The 20,003-nt window shown below is 39.6% G+C and overlaps 1 protein-coding gene across 38 annotated transcripts in view; it reads right to left on the minus strand.

Annotated features, from left to right (window-relative positions):
- neb (nebulin) overlaps positions 1–20,003 on the minus strand; it is a 327,374-nt gene that overhangs the window by 163,446 nt on the left and 143,925 nt on the right. For all 38 annotated transcript variants that reach the window (XM_073026432.1, XM_073026423.1, XM_073026670.1 and 35 more), the window contains 8 exons: positions 18,800–19,003; positions 16,731–16,835; positions 14,663–14,770; positions 12,895–13,206; positions 9,265–9,468; positions 8,057–8,161; positions 5,748–5,852; positions 466–777 (listed from right to left, as the gene is read on the minus strand). In XM_073026432.1, the coding sequence (XP_072882533.1) occupies positions 466–777; positions 5,748–5,852; positions 8,057–8,161; positions 9,265–9,468; positions 12,895–13,206; positions 14,663–14,770; positions 16,731–16,835; positions 18,800–19,003 (1,455 nt within the window). The remainder of the gene's footprint in view (positions 1–465; positions 778–5,747; positions 5,853–8,056; positions 8,162–9,264; positions 9,469–12,894; positions 13,207–14,662; positions 14,771–16,730; positions 16,836–18,799; positions 19,004–20,003) is intronic.

Consider the following 20,003-nt stretch of genomic DNA (forward strand, 5'->3'; position numbering starts at 1 on the left):
AATTATTTTTTATGGTTTCCTTCCAATCTTATTTTATATAAATATGAATTGGCGGTTGATGATTCTTTTTTTACACACACACACACACACACGCACGCATGCACGCACGCACACACGCACGCACACACACACACACACACTCACTCCTAATGGGGTCTTTTTTCCTTTTTTGTTGCAGTTAGTGGGGTTTTTTTCTTAGTTAGATGAGGTTTTTTTTCTTTGTTTTCTTGGTATAAAAATTTTTTTCTTCATTTTTATATATTACTATCAGTTTTTTAAATTTTCTTCAGCTTTACTAATTGTATATGTATTAATTTGTTGAAGTTTTGTATTATCTTATAGCTGTAGATTATGTATCAATAAAAAGATTCTAAAAATGAAAATGAAAGAAGTTATTATTCTGAAAGAGCATTTTTTCAAAAATTTACATAAATATTACTTTTCAGGAATTATATTAATACTCACATCACTCTGCAGATTATAGGCCTTCTTTGCCTGGATCACATCATTCTGATCTGGGAGACAGGTCCACTGGTGCAGGTAATGCCTGTAGTCAATGTCACTGACCAGGGTCTGGCATTTCTTGGCCAACAGGATGTCCAGCATGTCCACTGGCATGTTGAACTTGGTCTTGGTTTTCTCAAAGTCCTTCTTGTACTCTCTGTCGCTCTGCATCTTACCCACATGCATTGACCAGACCATCTTGGGATCATCATAGATATCTCGGCATCCAATATGGTGCCCAAGCTGACTGCGATATAATTCTTTATACTTATACTGTGAAGAAATAGCACAAATACATCATCTATAATTGGCATTCTGCTCTGAAGCAAAAATACTATTCTTACCCCTTAGAGTTCACGAGTCACATATTACCTTTATTTCATGGACTAATTGAAGTGTAGGAACAACTGTGTTAAAACGGACACACTATTTTAAAGTAAAAATTTTAAGTAATTGGCAATGATAAAATATTGTACAAACACATTCACTGGCTGTTTTTTCCTGAACTGCCACTTCAAAAAACCATTTAGCTAAAGGCAATATGGCGTAACTGTGCAGATTTTAATTACAGGAGTTTACTCATTTGTAATCAGAGACTGTATTATCAAGTTTGACAATCCATGATTTTACCCAAGATCTTCCAATTTTAAAAAGGATCTTAAGCAGTAAAACCAAGCTCTCTAGATTTCAATTGACTCAACTTTGGTGGAATAGCAGGATTATCCGCCACGGTGTCTGACTGGCATCCGCAAGTCGTTCTTGGCAAGTGATTAAAGATTCTTGACTTCATTGAACCATCACCCCTGAGGTCTTACATGATTACTCTGTCAGAAACCTTAAAGCAGGTGATCATATTAGAACTGACAGTTCCTTGGGAAGACCAGTTTGAGGAGGCGTTTGAGCGTAAGAAAGTCAAATACCAGGTGCTCGTATAGCAGTGCCAGAGACAGGGGTGGAGGGCATGATGTGAGCCTATAAGGGTGGGGTGTAGATGTTTTGCCAGCTGCTCGCTCTGCAGAACCTTTTCTCTCCTTGGCATTATGGAGTCTGCAAAGAAAAGAACCATCAGGACCATCACAGAGGCTGCTGAGCGAGCCTCCAGATGGCTATGGATCGAGAGGTGTGACCCATGGTCCAATGTGGGACACAAGCCAGGGCCTGATCAACCCTGTGTGGGTGAGAGTGTCTGACATTGAATGATCCGACGACCCCAGGCTACATCACTGATGATGTGTCCCAGCGCACCCTGGGATGTATCTCGGCATCATACCTTGTGTATTTGAGGGAAATTCTTGGTGTAAGTGTGGATTTGGGTGCAGGTGGGAGTTTAAATCTGGTAAAATCCCGTGATAACTACAAGCTACTGACTTGCTGCCCTTATAAAAGATGAACCAAGGGAGAAAAACAGAATTGCTTCCTGGAACTCAGTTGGAATTATAAACATGTTAGTATGACTAAGCAACTTTTATTCAGCAGTGTTACGAGTTTTAGCGCTGGCTTGGGAAATCTAACAGTTCCAATCGCACAAGTATAATTATGGGGAGCAATTAAATATCTTTACAGCCATCAGTACCTCAAAATCACAACTCCCCTGCCTCTTGTGGTAATCCCCTTGTACATACAAACAAGCAGACTTGAACAGGACAACTGTCAAAGTATTTGTTGTCATCAGCTCAGTGGTAATTAGAATCAAGGCAAAACGTTAGCTCTGCATATAATTAGCACTGTGTAACTGCAGTAGTATAGAACATTTTAAAAATATTTTGTTATATCCAATCAATTGTATCGTCAGATAAATTACCTCTCTCAGACTGCCAATTCCAACAATACTAATATCCCACATAACAATCTTCAGACTTGACATACAAAGTCAGTTTCCAAATATGCAGATTACACAATGTGAAGAGGACTGTAATAAATTTTAAAAACTGTGAGGAACTGGTGCAAGATTTTATCATGACAGAGAATAAGGAAAAAGAGAAGATTGCATATTAATTGGTAGAGATGGCTATGCAAATGGATTGGTGGATCAATGAGAAATAAACAATTCATTGAAGGTTGTGAAACAGGATGACAAGACCACAATTAAATCCACAGTAGATTCCAGTTAATTGGGACGCATCGGGACCAGTAATTAAGTGGCTGCCCTGATCAGTCAAAGATTCATGGAAATAATTTTAAAAACATTAAAAAAAAGACAATCTACTCTTTAACTGAGTAACAAATCATTTATTTAAATGATGAAGGATCGATCCAGTGCATGCTGCCGTATTCTTTTGATTGACGGTAAATTAACATCAGTGCAGATACCTAGTGCAGACAATGAACTGCCTTCATTCAAATCAAATTTAATTGTCATTCAACCATACATGAATACCCATGAATATTAGCCAAACTAGACAGTGTTACTCCGGGGCCAAAGTGCAAAACACAGTACCAACAGTCGCACAGAACAAAGGACATATAGCATATATAATGTAGCAAGCACATAAAGTTATCAGTAAGATGCAGCCATGCAAAAAAAGCCCAGACCCAAGCCATGAATGTCACAGAAATCTGCATCTGACCACAATAAAGCTTGCCTTCTGTTGAGTAAACACTACCCCAGACCCTGACTCAATGAATGCCGCAAAAATCTACAGATGACCACAATATACTGCTTGTCTTTTGCTGAGTGAACACTGAGTCGGTAGCACTGTCTCCGGCCTGGATGCTGCGTCACACTGCCCCTGGCGGAGTGCACTGGCTCCAATGCCTCTCTACTGGTGGTGGTGTGGTGAGGTGCATCAGGTGGTAACCAGGCAACACCAAGGCTTGAGGCCTAGTCTCTGCTACAACCGAGGCCCCATAGCTCCCCAGCTGTCCACCCCGCCCTCTGCCAATAAATCAGTGAATCAGACTTGTGGCATTTCACATTAACAATGTCCAAAAGGGTCTTGCAATCACAATAAAAGTGACCAAGACGGTCACTCGCAGTTAGACTGTATGTCTCCTTTGACTCAGGCAGCAGCACGATGCATAGCTCCTTCATTTTCTCTGACACTGAGGTAGAAATGGGGTAGACCTACAGTACTTTAAGTTCTTAGTATATAGCGGGAACTTACGATCATAAAAAATACATTTAAAAGGGACAATAGCATCTTTTGTTGACTCCATAGAAGTCGCTGCAATTGAATGAACAATTCATACAGTGTTTGTGACAAATACATCCTCCAAATCTCCATTTTCATTGTAACATTCAAAATGATTGTTGATGCCTTCAAATTTTTCATATTTCTTAAATTGTTGAGGTAGTGAATTCGTTTGATTTTAATTCCCAGCCTTTTCTGACATCACCAACCCCAGTGAGCAAGACAGTTCTGAATTATCTTACTGCTTATTTCTCAACAAATATCAGTGACAAAAATCACTGCTTTTGGTGCACAAGCACATGCAAGCACAAGCACAATTAAGCAGCATAGTGTCCCAAATAAACTAAAGGAATACCAGCCATTTTCTCAATTAGATTTTTTTCTTTAAGAGTTGGCTCAAATAAGCAACTGCTCTGATTAACTGCTGACCCAATTAACCAGAATCCACTGTAGTAGGGTTTATTTCCAGAGGATTGGAAATAGAATTTAGTGAATATGTGCAAAGTTAATGTAAACCTTGGTTAAACCATACATGGAATTCTGTATAAAGTCCTGGTCAACTTGTCATAAGTAAAAGGTTTACAACGTATAAAAATGAATATGTAGCAGTTAATAGAGGATGAAATGAGATGGCTGAGGGGCTGGTCTAATAGTTTGATAAAGCTGATGAGAAATGAAGGTTCATAGCAAAACCAAATCCACACATAAAATCCAAAAGAGAATTCAACAAGAACTTCTGTTCCTAAAGAGCAATGTAACATGAATTAGCCATGAGTTTTTTTGAGATGTCTAGTTAAGAAATTGGATAGGATTGTGAGAGAGAAGGAAACAGAAAGTAATTTTAGTTGTGTTACATGTGGAAGGATGCAAGCAAGCTTCAGCCAAATGTCATTCCCAATACTGAAGGACATTGTCAAGCTGGAGAGGGTGCAGTAGGGATTTACGAGGACAGTGCCTAGACTAGAGGGTTTGAGCTATAAGGAGAGATTGGCCACACTGGACCTTTATTCCTTGGAGCAGAGGAGAATGAGAAGTGACCTCACAGAAGTTTGTAAAATCAGGAGGGGTATTGGTAAGATGGATGGTCACTGCCTTTTCCCCAGAGTTGCGGAGTCCAAAACGAGAGGGTGCAGATACAAGATAAGAGGGGCAAGATTTCAATGTGACCGGAGAGGTAATTTCTTTACCCAGAGGGCAGTGAGTAGCTGGAATGAGCTGTCAGAGGATGCATTCAAGGCAGTTACAGTTCTGACATTTAAGAACCATTTGGGTAGGTACATGGAGGGGAAGGGCCTGGTGGGTCACAGGTCAAATACAGGCAACTGGGACTAACAGGGGGGATCAAATCATAAACACATGAGAGTCTGCAGATGCTGGAAATCTAAAGTAATACACACAAAATGCTGGAGGAACTCAGGTCAGGCAGCATCTATGGAAATGATTAACAGTCAACGTTCCAGGCCGAGACCCTTCTTTAAGACTGAGAAGGAAGGGGGAAAACGCCAGAATAAAAAGGTGGGGGCAGGGAGAGGAAGGAGGCTAACTAAAAGGTGATAGGTGAAGCCAGGTGGGTGGGAAAGGGTGCATACTTGGGCTGGCATGGGCCAGTTAAACAAAAGGGCCTGTTTCCATGCTGTATTACTCCATGACTCCATGCAATGTTTGGTATAAATGACTTGTTCTGTGCAGTACCTTAAGTACCTATATCAGTCTGAAGGCAGGTATTATTAACATGTTTTGGTCCTAGTGACACAGATTATGGTTTACAGCATGCCCATCAAACAACATTTTAGCAAATTCCTCAAATAGCATTTTGTATTTGTCTTATCAAAAATAAACAGGTGTGCTCAAATCTCAGGGCAAAGGTACATAGAAAAAGGTACCAATTCCCAAAAACTTACCTTGAATACCAATGATTATACAGAAATGAAATATCTAAAACACATATAATCAAAGAAAAGAATATTATGAAAGATTTAGAACCATTAGTTAATTGTTGTGATTTTTAGTCCCTGCTTTTTCTATTAGAGATAATGACCATAAATTTTTTCAGTCAAAATAATTTACACAAGCACAGAAAAATCAATATTTAGTCAAATGTTCTATACTCACGTCACTTGCAATACTTCTGGAAGCCTTTGCACTTTGAATAGATATAGCATCAACATTATAACTTGTAGACTTCTTCATACCTTCCCAGGCATCAGTGTAAATTTTCTGTGAAGAAACAGAAGTATAAATTACTCAATAGCAGTATGACTTGAAGAAGATGCTGAATGGTTAGTCTGGTACAGCAAGTCACACTGTTACCAACATGATGCTAATTCATATCTAGCAGTCTTTGAATTCTACTTTAGAATTTCAGAGTAATGTAAAGCAGAATAGGCAAACAACAATTTTACTCTGTTAATCACTTCAAAATTAATAAATTAACACTTAAGGTAGAAGAGGTTTCATACAAATGTTTTAATTGGAAAATCTAGTTACTTGTCTGGTTGATAGTTAAGACACTCTATAAATGTGCCCCAAGGCAAAGTCCTTTTAAACTTGAACTCCTTAAAGCCTCTTCCTGACATAGCTGTCTCGAAAAAGAAATTTGGTTTGAAGGCTAAGTATAACAGAAATGTAACCTCTTTATTGTTCATCAATTCACCAGATAGGAGCAATATTGCCATAGTCTGTAGCTGATTATGGAAGTTACCAGCTAGTCACAACACACACTGGGACGAGCTGGATGGTCAGCATGGAATTTGCTGGGCCAAGGGTCGATATCGAAGTTATATTGCTCTATGACTCCATGCCTTTAAGATTAATTTGTATTTCTTGCTAAAGATAATTAAAAATACTTCAGCCTCATTTCCATTACCAGTGGGTTCCAAATTCACTGACAATGAGGATGGTCTTAGAACCTCAGTTCTCTTTGCAGGCATGTCACCTGATTACTAGGCCATTTCAAATGCTGTTGTATGTTTTCATGTTGGCTTTTTGGTCACAAGAGCTATACTCAGCAAGAGCAGCAAATTTCTGCCTTTTAAAGTGATAAAAAAAATTTAACATTATCAGCAAGCCAGTACTTTCAAGTGCACCAGTACTGATGTGAGCATTGTAGCTGAAGTATTCAGCAGTGAGAGGGAACTTGGATCTAAATATAATATAGTTAAAAATAAACTTGACCAATCTGATGACCGTGTAGAAAAGGCTGATAAGCTAGAACATGTTAACATTAAGATAGAGAATATGCTGGAACTTTTGAAAAACATTTAGTTAGATAAGTCCCTGGGGCTGAACAGGATATACCACAGGTTATTACAGGAAGCAAAGGATTGTTCTGCCTTTGGCAATGATATTTACATTTATGTATTTATTGAGATACAGCGTGGAATAGGCACTTCCAGCCCTAGAAGCCACGCTGCACAGCAATTCCATGATTTAATCCTTGCCTAATTACAGGACAATTTACAATGACCAATTAACCTAACAATCGGTACATCTTTGGACTGTGGGAGGAAACCAGAGTCTAAGGCTGCGAGGTAACATCGGAACTCTGTAAAACCATATTTGGAGTATTGTGTTTATTTCTGGTCACCTCATTATGGGAAGAAGGTGGAAACTTTAGAGAAGGTGCAGAGGAAATTTACTGCACTTTGGAATGAAGGAGAATGAAAGGTGACTTGATAGATTTGTGTAAAATGATAAGAGACATTGTTAGTGACAGGGGGCATAACTGTAAGGTGACTGGAGGAAAATATAGTAGGAATGTCACAGGTAGGTGTATTTACACAGACCGTACCATTTGTGGTAGTAGGTGTATCACAGGTAGGTGTAGTTACACAGAGCGTACCAGGTGTGTTAGAGGATGTATCACAGGTAGGTGTATTTTCACAGAGAGTACCAGGCGTGGTAGTACAGGCAGATACATTAGGAACTTTTAAGAGACTCTTAGGTAGGCATATGGATAAAAGTCAAATGGAGGGCTATTGAGGAGTGAAGCATCTTGGAGTATTTTAAAAGGTTGGCACAACATTTTGTGTCAAAGGGCCTATTATTTATTTATTGAGATACAACACAGAACAGTCCCTTTTGGTCCTTTGAGCATGCTGCCCAGTAACCCTCGATTTAACCTTAGCCCAATCACAGGACAATATACAAAGACCAATTAAGCTACCAGCTGGTATACCTTTGGACTGTAGGAGGAAACTGGAACACTCGGAGGAAACTCACGCAGTCACAGGGAGAACATACTGACTCTTTACAGGCAGCAGCAGGAGGTTAAGTCAATAAACTTACTGGTAGGATTTGAAATTCTGTTTCTAACCATTAGTTCAGTAACATAACCAAACACTGATTTTCCATCTAAAATGTCTCTTGATTAATGGCAAAATTTATATCATGTTTACTTTAAAAACATATTTTACCCTTACCTGACTAACATTGGCAGCATTGGTTTTTGCCAGCAATATATCTGGAGTATCAGGAAGGACATGAATTTGTAATTTATCCTTTTCCCATGCTTCTTTGTATTTTAGCTGTAATTGTTCAAGAAAAAATAAAATTCAAAATAAATTCACACTGGATCAATTTGTATTGTATAATGGAAAGCATACCGCCATTGATCTGCCTTGCGGAGAACCCAAAACTCTGTAGCAAATTTTAAAGGAAATACAGAAAATGCTGAAAATATTCACCAGGTGGCATCCTCTGGTAATGTACACCACCTTTAACAAACTGCCCCCACCAGATGCAAGTTGTGCCCCCCTTATCTAAGGTTTCAAAGTAAATTTAATATCCGAGTATGTATAAAGTACACAACCTAAAATTCATCTTCTTCACAGACATCCACGAAACAAGAAGCCCCATAGGACATTAGAAACATCGAAGCCCTGAAGCTCCCCTCCTCCCCCCACTTCACACAAGCAGCAGCAAAAGCATCAACACCCTGCCCACCCCCATTTTTCAGGATTCTAAAGGAACTGCAATGTCCTCGACTCCCTGGAATGCTCTTCCATCACCCAGTACTCTTTCCCTTCTTATGCCATCTTCCTGTGCAGCTTCTGGAGATGCAATGTCCGCCCATTGATCTTAATCCTTCATCCAGAGACCTGCATGTCAAGGCGAAGTAGAAATTCACTTGGACCTGTTCAACTTCAGTGTGCCTGACAATACAATCTGCATTATATTGGAGAAATTAAATGTAGAACCCTTACTATTTTGTCCTTTTATTTCTGTCACTTTTATTCTCCATCACACTCCCACTCTGACTCTATGATGTATTAGTCTATTCCAAGAAATTCCATGGAATTTCAGGGAAGAACATCCCAGCAGAAGCTGGACTTTTCCAGAATTACTTTGTATTTGAGATTTCCAGCAACTACACCATTTGGTATCTCACAGTCCTTGTGCTGTCTTTCTTTTCCCTCATCCAGATAGGTCAGTTTCTCTTACAAGCTTTACTCAGCCTATGTCAGTCTCTTTAATCCTGCTTTTCTTGGTGCTTATCCAACCATAGATGCTAGATTTCCCATCTGTTAATGCATTCAGAGGAAATTCGACTTGGGATGTTACTGCGGCCTCACCTGCTGTGTTTTTCTAACCATTTCCCACTCTTACTGAGTGATGTTAAGTTTCTTACATTACTTAATTGCTCTGCGTTGATTTTAGCCTGGACAATGCTGGGTAGGTCGACAATGCTGGTGAACTTGAGCCGATCAGGAGGCTGACGGTAGAGTCGCTCATTGAGAATCTCCTGGGCTTTCTGCACTTTCTTAACGTCGAGAGAGTCGTTGGGCATCCATCCAATACCACGCATCCATTCCATATCAGATTTGTAAACCCACTAGAGGAAGTTTCACACAGAGGATTAGATTGATATGCAGACAGTCATTTGACCCAATGAAAAAAATCTCAATACTTATGCTCCACTCAGTCCTGTTCATGTTTTACCTCATTTAATCAAACCCTGTAACTCTTTAATTCCTTCCCTCTCATATTAGTGTCCAGCCTTATTTTAATGCATTGACATCTCAACTACTCCCTATTGTAGGGAATTCTGTATTTTGGATAAAGGAACTCCTTTTATATCTCTATTGGATTTTCTAGTACCTGCCTGAAATCTTGAATGGCCAGGCACAAGAACAGCTTCTTCCCCACTGCTATCAGACTTCTGAATCAATCAGCTCTTTCAAATCCCCTTCTCTGTAATGCTGTCACATTCTCCAACTCTTAATTCTGCCTCTCTTAGTTATTCCACTACTGTCATTTTGGAACAAGGGTTCCCAACTTTTTTTTTTACGCCATAGGTCAATACTATTAAGCAAGGGGGTCCATGGACCCCCAGGTTGGGAACCCCTGGTTTAGAAATTCTTTATGCACTACAGTGGATTCTGGTTAATTGGGACATCTCTTAAAGATCAAAGACTAATCGATAAAATTGCCAGGATTCCCTTCATTTATTTGGAACATCATACCACTTCGGGGCAGGAGACGTGCTGGACTGTTTTTAACTAGTGTCAGTCACATGTACCTGTGCGGCTGTTAGATGCTGTGCCATGCTTAAAGTGACCATTTTTAAATGGCGTCAGCTGTGTGTGTGTTTGTGTTCAAAAAGCAGTGAATTTTGTCATTGACAGTTGGCAGGAAATAAACAGTAGGACAATTTAGAACTGTTTTGTTCACTGTGGTTTGAAGCATTCATGCTTGGAGATGCCAGGCACAGCCAGGAGTGAAAATGAAACAATTACACTACTTCAACAAACTAGGAATTACGAAAAATTTGAAGGTATCGACAATCATTTTGAATGTTACAATGAAAGTGAAGATTCGGAGGAAGCAATTATTGTACAAAGGCAGTCTATTATGTGCACTAGGCATCCATGCTGATTTTGTTCATTGTGAATTCCTCCATCAGTTTGGAACTAATACAGTTTTATAGTACTGTAGTGCTATTGGTAGTATTCTAATTTGTTCTGCATTTTATTTAAATACATAATTTATTATTCATTTTTTCTTTTTATACCTAACTGGGGCAGCTGATTAATTGGACCAAAACGTACTGGTCCAGATGTATCCCAATTAACCAGAATCCACTCTGTTTCCTATTCTACTACTATCTTTGCACCATTCTGTTGTTCTGCACTCGATGTTACATTTAATATGATCTTTACTATCTATCTTTTACCATGCGAGCTTCACATGAGTAAGGAATTTCATTGTACTCTGGTGTACATGTGACAATAATCTGAATACTTACTGATGAAATCCATTTACCCTCTTCACCACAAGTAGGAAGGTTCTCTCTGCATCCACCCTAACATGGTTTCATAATACAAATGCCTCAAATGGATCATCCTGGTACACTGCTCTGGAAGGTTGGCTTCTATGGAATCTACTGAAATCTAGTCAAGTGGAATCAACATTGGCTTAGAGGCAGGAAGCAGTAGGTGGGGGTTTAAGATTGTGTCTTAGAACGGATAAACACGAGATATTCTGCAGATGATAGAAATCCAGAGCAACATTGACAAAGTGCTGGAGGAACTTTGCAGGTCCGGCAACATCTACAGAGTGGATTAAACACTCGACTTTTCGAGCAGAGACCTATCACCGGGCCTGGAAAGAAAGGGGCAAGTAGCCAGAATAAGAAGGTGGGGGAGCGGGAGAAGCAGTACAGGGTAGAAGATGATAGTTGAAGCCAAGTAGTTGGGTTAAGGGGCATGAAGTGAGAAACTGGGAGTTGTTAGCTGGAACCGGTAAAGGGCTGAAGAAGAAGGAATCTGATAGAAGAGAGTTCATCATGGGAAAAAGAGAAGGAGGAGGGGCACTAGAGGGAGGTGATAGGCAGGTGAGTAGCAAAGAAGGGATAAGAGGGGAGACAAATTGGGGAATGGAAAAGAAGAGAAGGGGAAGGAGGGAGAAATTATCAGGTTGGAGAAATTGATGTTCATGCTGTCAGATTGGAGGCAGCCCATACGGAATACCCAGGCGAAGCAACACCTCACATTCTATCTGGGTAGCCTCATAGTTCTGCATAGGTCATTGAAAATGGCATTATAGGTAGACTGGGTGGTGAGAAAGACATTTCACGCACTGTTCTTAATCATTAATGGTGCTGCATATAGGGGTTATTGCAGCTTTATGTTGTATGTCATTGCTGGGGCTGCACTTAGGAGTACGTATATGGTTTGGTCATCCTGTTACAGGAGATCTGTAGTAAAACTGGGAAGAGTGCAGAGAAGATTTACAAGGATGTCTCCAGGACCAGGGGACTGAGTTAAAGAGGGAGGCTGACTAGGCTAAATCTTTATTCTGTGGGACACAGGAGAATGGGGGACTACCTTCCTGAAGTGTTAAAAATTAGAAGGTTTGTGGAGAAAGTGGATGGTGACAATCTTTTCCTCAGAGCAGGAGAGTTCAAAACTAGGAGGTTCTAGACTTAAGGTGAGAGGGGAAAAGATGTTAAGGGGACTTGGGTGGAGTTTGAAAGGCTTCAATGGTTTTCATTGTTTTGTGGCTGTCTGTGGAAAGACAAGCCTTAGGGTTCTACACTGCATATATGCTTTGATAATAAATGTACTTTGAATCGTTGAATAGATGGAAACAGTGGCCAGAGGAAGCAGTTGAGACAGGTAGAATAGTACCACTTGGATTGATAAATGCAGGGGTGGGTCTCAGAGGAATACGGGCTGAATGCAAGAAATTCAGACTAGCTGGGTGGAAGTGCTGGTCAGCATGGACTCATTCAACCAGTGATTCTGTGCACTGAGACCCCATGAATCTAACAAACGGTTCATTCTGTCCACTTTATCCTGGTAATTCCTGCTTTATCGTTGCAAATATTCGCTGTGTGCTCACTATTGGCTCTATATTCTTTATCACTGTAAATATTTTGTGCCTGCTCACCTTTGCTCTATATACTTTTTATCAATATAGCTACCAGAAGTGTACACAGCACACCAAGTGCCGAAAAAAAGCATAGGTTTATTTTTGTTGCATTTACAGTGCTTTCTAAATCTATCCCTCAAGAAATAAAACCTGGTGCTTGGTTGACCTTCCTTCTGGCCTGGCTATCTTGTCATGCATATTTAATCTTTGACACATTTGTACTCCAACATCCTTCTGTTCCTCTACTTCATGTAATCTCATAGCTTCTTATTAATGTGGCCACCTATATTTCACTACTAAAGACAACTATTTTACTTTAATCTGTGATTACTTACTCATTCTGAAAGATTTATTGATGCCTGAGAGTTAATAAAATAACACTCACATCACTCTGCAGATTATAGGCCTTCTTTGCCTGGATCACATCATTCTGATCTGGGAGACAGGTCCACTGGTGCAGGTAATGCCTGTAGTCAATGTCACTGACCAGGGTCTGGCATTTCTTGGCCAACAGGATGTCCAGCATGTCCACTGGCATGTTAAACTTGGTCTTGGTTTTCTCAAAGTCCTTCTTGTACTCCCTGTCGCTCTGCATCTTACCTACATGCATTGACCAGACCATCTTGGGATCATCATAGATGTCTCGGCATCCAACATGGTGGCCAAGTTGCTTGCGGTAGACCATTTTGTATTGATACTAGAAGCAAAAAAAGTACAATTCTTATTAAGATCATGATCATAAAAATCACAATCATGGTCCTAAAGTTAGGTGAAGCTACATCCCTAATATACTTTCCATTTAAAATTCAGCTTTAGGAAAGACATTAATGTATACAGACATCTTTAAACCAATTAAATCTCAATTAACACACAAACTGCTGGAGGAACTTAGCAAGTCAAGCAGCACCTATGGAGAAGTGAACAATTGACATTTTGAATCAGGACCCTTCATTTATACCAAGGATTCCCCACCTTTTTTATGCTGTGGACCAATGCCATTTACTGAGTGGTCCTTGGACCCCAGGTTGGGAATCCCTGATCCACAATGAGGGGTCTTGACCTAAAACATCAACAGATTACTTCCTAACCGCCACAGATGCTGCCTGACTTGGAGTTTTTCCAGCACTCTGTGTTGCTGTAGATTCCAGCCTTTGCAATTATCCGTCTCTAATTAATTCTCAAAACTGGATCCTGTTTTTCATATACATGAAAATTTCTATTAGTTTTTTTAAACACTTACTGTATTTTTATGGAAAATTGTACCCCAGTGCCACTATTTAAATAAGTAAAAGTTGGTATGATAAATATTAGGACAAAATTTGCAAAAAGAATTTTTCTTTCAACTCTTTGCTCTTTTGATCCAAACTTCTTTATCCTTCTTCATTTCTCATCTATTAGATTTGGTATCAAATTCACCCAACCTTTCTAATGGTTTCCACAATTCAAAAAATAAATGTGAATAATTTTATGAGTAGTTTTGTGAATAGAATGAAAGCAGTTTGCACCTCACTGAACACCTTTTAATAGTCTGCATAGAATTTTACTTCTGTATTTGATCCACATCATCCATGTCTTCACATCTCCAATCCCTTTTCCCTTCACTACCCCTAACCTCCTAACCTTATCTGGGAAAGCAGTAAATTGATAATATTAGGCTGATATCGCAGTTGTCACAGCCCACATCCAATTAGTGAAGTGACATGTTCATGATCCTGAAATACTTTCTGACATCTGCCCCCTTTCTTCGGAGTCCTGAAGAAGGGTCTTGACCCAAAATGTCAACCATGTATTCATTTCCATTGATGCTACGTGACCTGTCAAGTTCCTCCAGCATTTTGTGTGTATTGCTGTGGATTTCCAGTATTTGCAAACTTTCTCATGTTTATTACTTACTAATATATTGAGGTGCTTGCATGTGGGGTCTCTCCCCTTTTTAGTCTATCTTTTGTCTCCATATTCCCAATATCCAATTTCTCAATTCTTCAATTGTATTGCAGAATGAAACATCTAAGTGCACTTCCTGTCCACTTGGATCCCCAGTGTCCTGCTTCACTCCGTCTGCTGCTATTAACTTCTGATTGAAAGCATTACCCTAATTGCCTGAGCAATTCTTCGCCTGTACTAGCATCATTTAAACCCATGAGCGAACTTACATCACTGGCAATATTTCTGGAAGCTTTTGCAGCCTGAATAGAGATGGCATCTTTTCCGAGTTCATAGCCTTTCATCTTAGATTCTTCCCAGGCATGTTTATATAATTTCTATACAACAAAAAAAAGAAAGCAATAGAACCATCAATACAGCATAAAAACAATCATCAAGCTAGTCAGAATCAAATGTTCCCACCAAATACACACATCTTGCTAGGCCCATCCCATCCAAGATATTAAATTTAAATTTTTTAAAAAAAATCCTCCTTTCTCCATTAAGTCCACACTTAATGCTCTCCCTCTTCTCTTCTCACATCAACACCCAACCCCACTTCTTCCCTCTCGCTCTGAACAAACACTCTACAATTCCTTGTTGGACAAAGCTGACTTCGCTCTCAAAACTTGGGTGAAACTCTTCTCTTCTCCATCTCAACTTGACTTGGGGTGACAATAGAGGCAGAAACATTAGGAACATTTAAGAGACTCTAAAATAGGCACATGGATGAAAGAAAAGCAGTGGGCCATGTGGGAGGGAAGTGTTATAAGTGCTGTCCACTCATGGCAACCCTAGTGTAGTTGTCCAAAGGGAAATAGAAACGATCTGTTTTTTTCAGCTCTATGCAGAAGTAGATTGCCAGGCCTTTCTTTCACACAGATACTATACTGCTGGTGCCCAGGTTGGGACCTGGTCAGATTTGAACTCAGGACCATCTGCCCCAAAGTCCAGTGCTGATGCCATTACACCACCGGTTGGTCTAACAAGGGTTACTCTTTAGTAATAATGATCAGTGTCTATGCTGGCCAGGTATTCCTGATCTACTTCTCACATGTCTGACGTGGGGTTAATTACTTCAGTGACCTGTGATGCTTCGTCTCCGGAGAGTTGTCACTCCTTTGCATTTGAAGCCTCTCATTTCTATACTCTTTCTTCACCAGTTCAAACGTTGCGCTTCAATCCCGTTGGCTTGAGGTCACCTGACTGACCTGGGTCATCATCTTATTGGCTCTGCTCCAGGGCTACAACCAGTATTATTCTATGACCCTTGCCCTCAGCCTCACGCCTTTTGTTCTTTTCAATTCTGAATGGGTCAAACCTGGTAACTCAGACATACAGCCTAACGAGATTATAGGCTGCTCCTCCTGCAAGCCAGCCACTTTACATAATAAATAGATACTTGTCTGAGAATGGATTCAGATTTTGCAGGTTATTAGCAGAAAATGCTTGTGCTCATGTTCAATTGCTCTGTTTAAATTATTCCAGAGCAAGAATCAGATCATACAGCTCACAAAATGGCAGCTGCAAGGATAGTCTCACAAAATAGCCACTTCCATTCCTATTCGCTGATTATCGTTCTTTCTGGCCAACAGAAGCGTTAGATTGATCTTTGAGTAGGTTAAAGGATCATTATAACAATGTGGACCGAAGTACCTGTTCTGTGTTGTACTGCTCTATGTAGACTTACAATCATTTTGCCAAATCCCTCCTCCCTGATCTTCATAAACTACTACTCTGCTCTTCTCTGAATCCATACAACTTCCCTTATTTTCCATTCCATTTAACCCTCCCACCTCACCACACACATTCCACAACCACTGGGCCACATCCACATCTCACCAAATTCCCTATGAGCCTTTAGCTGGCAATCCTCCAACCCAACTTGAACTCCCTACTCTCTCCCCCTACTAATCCCTTTCTCTGATGCCTCTACCTTCCTTTTTAGGTTGAAGTAAATGTTCACTTTTGGTTTTTATTTACATCCAGTTGATGCTGATAAGATAATTGCAGAATTGAAATTAGTGCAGCAATTACAAAAAGTTATTGAAAAATTATTCACTTATTGCTTCTCAATAATTTAACATAAATTGATCTATCAAATCATTTTATTGGAATGGGAATGGACAGTATTGTGACAACAAGCTGGCAGGAACAAAAAGTCATTGAAACTAAATTCAGGCATGTATCTTGACAAAATATATTTTCTTCATTTTTGTGTCGAAAATTACGTATCGACATCATGAATACAATCCCTTGTACACATCAATTGCTAAAGGGTTATTTTGAATTGCTTACCGAACTGATGTTTGCAGAGTTCTGTTTAGACAACAGCATCTCAGGTGTGTCATTTGGAAGGTGAATTATCAGCTTGTCTCTCTCCCAATCACTGTGGTACAGTCGCTGAAGGCGGTGGAATAGAATAGATTATTTATTCTTCCAATAATAAACAAATAAATATAATGATTGTTTAACACATAGAACGAGCTCTTAATAATGAAACACAGATTAAAATGGTGCAATACTTGGCAACAAAGATATAACTTTCAGTATATATTGGTTAATATGGTTGAATGTCCTGGTTGGTGTGGTCTTTCATGGATCATATTATCGTTATTATTTTATTATGGATTTATTGAGTATGCTGGCAAGACGATGAGTCTCAGGGTTGTATGTGGTGACATAAATGTACTTTGATCCCTTAAGGTAGTTGTAGTCAAGGGTAGAAACTCCCACTACCTATTAAATGCGCCCATTGACTATGCACAGGGTACTTACACTGACTTTTGCTGACTTTGCAAGAAAAACTACCCTGAAACATTTGAAAGAACACTCACAATTAAAGTTTGTATATACTACAACTCAAAGTCAAATTAAAGTCAAAGTCAAGTTTATTAACAACATATGTATATGTTACCATATACAAACTTGAGACTTATTACTTATTTATTCATTGAGATACAGCACGGAACAGCCATTCTGGCCCTTCGAGCTGTGTCACCCAGCAACCCCTGCCCCCCACCCCCTGATTCAATCCTAGGCTAAGCACCAGACATCTTACAATGACCAATTAACCCACCAACTGGTACTCCTTTGGATTATGGGAGGAAAGCAGAGCATCCGGTGGAAACCCACTTGGTGACGGGGAGAACGTTTTCTCTCCTTACAGGGAGCAAGGGGAATTGATCCCTGTGTTGCTGGAACCGTTGTGCTAACCAGTATGCTACCGTCCCACCCCAATTTTCTTGCTAGCATTTACAGAAGAATAAAGAAAACTGTAGAACTTACAAAAAACTATACGTAAACGTAGGCTGACAATCAATCAACGTGCTGAAGAATACTGAGAAAAACTTGGATAAGGGGCAAGGAGGAAAAATATTAAAATCTGAAAGTGTGCGTAGATGGGGTATCTTCATTTCAATTGTGTGAATGTTAAATAGAATGAATGCATCCAGAAAATGTGGCTATAGATTGAAATACTTGAGTAAACCAGATGTCTGGATTATTTACTAAAGGGCTTGGATTCAAGAATCACTCATAGGACTGATTCATGTGGAGTACTGTAATGGTCCATTTTAAGAAGTGGCTAACAAGCAATGAAAGATTGTGCTAATGAACCTACAGTAATTCTCCATAATGCAAAAGTGAACTGCTCAATATTAATATTGGTGAGGCCTAATTTCTTAATACAATCTCATTGGTGTGGTTTAACTTGGAGTGTTGTGTACAGTTTTGATCACGAACCTATAGGAAAGATGTAGACTTAATCTTAATAATAATCTTAATCTTAATCTTAATAAGGTTGAAAGAGTACAGAGAAAACTTGCAAGGACGTTGCTAGGTCTGGAGGACCTGAATTATATGGAATAATTGAATAGGTTAGGATTTTATTCCTTAGAACATAGAAGATTGAGAGTCGATTTGATAGAGGTATACCAAATTCTGAGGGCAATAGATAGGGTAAATGCAAGCTGGCTTTTTCAATAGAGGTTGAGTGGGAATGCAACTAGAGGCCATAGGTTAAGGGTGAAAAGTGAAAAGTTTAAGAGGACCATGAGGGGAAACTTATTTACTCAGAGGGTCATGGAAGTGTGGAATGAGCTGCCAGCACAAATGGTGCATGCAAGCTCAATTTTAACATTTGGATAGGTACATGGATGGTAGGGCTATGTTCCAGGTGCAGGTTGATGGGAGTAGACAGTTTAAATGGATCAGCACAGACTAGATGGACTTTAGAGCCTGTTTTTGTGCTGTATTTTTCTATGACTCCATCACTATTAATATGCTTAGAACACAAACTGACTCAATATGGATTGCCACAGAATTAGTAGAAATGAAACAAGTGTTTTAATAAATAAAATCCTTACATCACTCAGTTGGTTGGCATTGGTTTTAGCCTGGACAATAACGGGATCGTCAACGATACTGGTGAACTTGAACCGATCAGGAGGCTGACGGTAGAGTCGCTCACTGAGAATCTCCTGGGCTTTCTGCACTTTCTTAACGTCAAGGGAGTCGTTGGGCATCCATCCAATACCACGCATCCATTCCATATCGGATTTGTAAACCCACTAGAGAAAGGCCACACAGAGGGTTACATTGACATGCAGATAATTATTTGACCCAAACAGAACACATACAGTCACTGCAAGAATCAAGACCAAATCATTAAACCATGTTGGATTATTATTAAAATTTCTTTTGAATTCAACAAAGCAATTGAGTAAAATCTGGTATTATAAATTTGAATTTGCAACACCTCAGAGATTCAATACTGGGTATTCAGATGGGAAAATCCATCTCTGATCAAAAAAAAACTGAACACAGTGTTGTGAGTATTACTCACCAACTATACTTACCTTGGCACTTTGAAGTCAAAGGGTGACTCAGCCTTATGACTCTTTGTTATCTATGCTCCTCTTACCTACTGCCCACTATGCCACAGGCGTTTAGAGCAGCCATAAAGGTTCTCCATCTATGGCAGTGTTCAGGGCTTCTCTCATCATGCCAGTAGCATCCTCTCAGTTTTCACTACTGTCAGCCATGCAAGTACCAGGTGGAGACTCAAGAATACCGTCACACTCACATGCAGAAGGATTCTTCATTGCTGTTTCCATAACAATTTTGTTTTTAGCAGTCAGAGTTGTTAGGCCTGAGCTGAACCCTTAAACATTGAGGACCAGTGGACCACTCTTAGTCTGACCTCTACCCTTTGACTTGTCTGGCATGGGCGACCCTACAATTAGCCAAAGCAAAAAGCCTTGACTCCAGCTGGCATAGCTCTCTGGGTCATTGAGACACACAGACCTCCAAACCACAACAAATGGTCCTTTTGGAGGTGTGCTCCTCTAGTTTAGTCTTTTTTGAACATTCCACATATTTTAAAAAAATTCTGTTTCTTGTCTTTGGCTCTCAGCTCTGGGAATTCCTCCCTAAATCTTTCTATCCACTTACCATCCTTTAAGAACAATACTTATTAAAATCCATGTCCAATTTTGGATATCTATTCAATTCACTTCCCATGTGGCTTGGTAGAAATTTTCTTTGATAACACTAACATAAAGTGCCTCA

This window comes from Hemitrygon akajei, chromosome 2 (assembly GCF_048418815.1).
Source record: "Hemitrygon akajei chromosome 2, sHemAka1.3, whole genome shotgun sequence".
NCBI classification, from domain to species: domain Eukaryota; kingdom Metazoa; phylum Chordata; class Chondrichthyes; order Myliobatiformes; family Dasyatidae; genus Hemitrygon; species Hemitrygon akajei.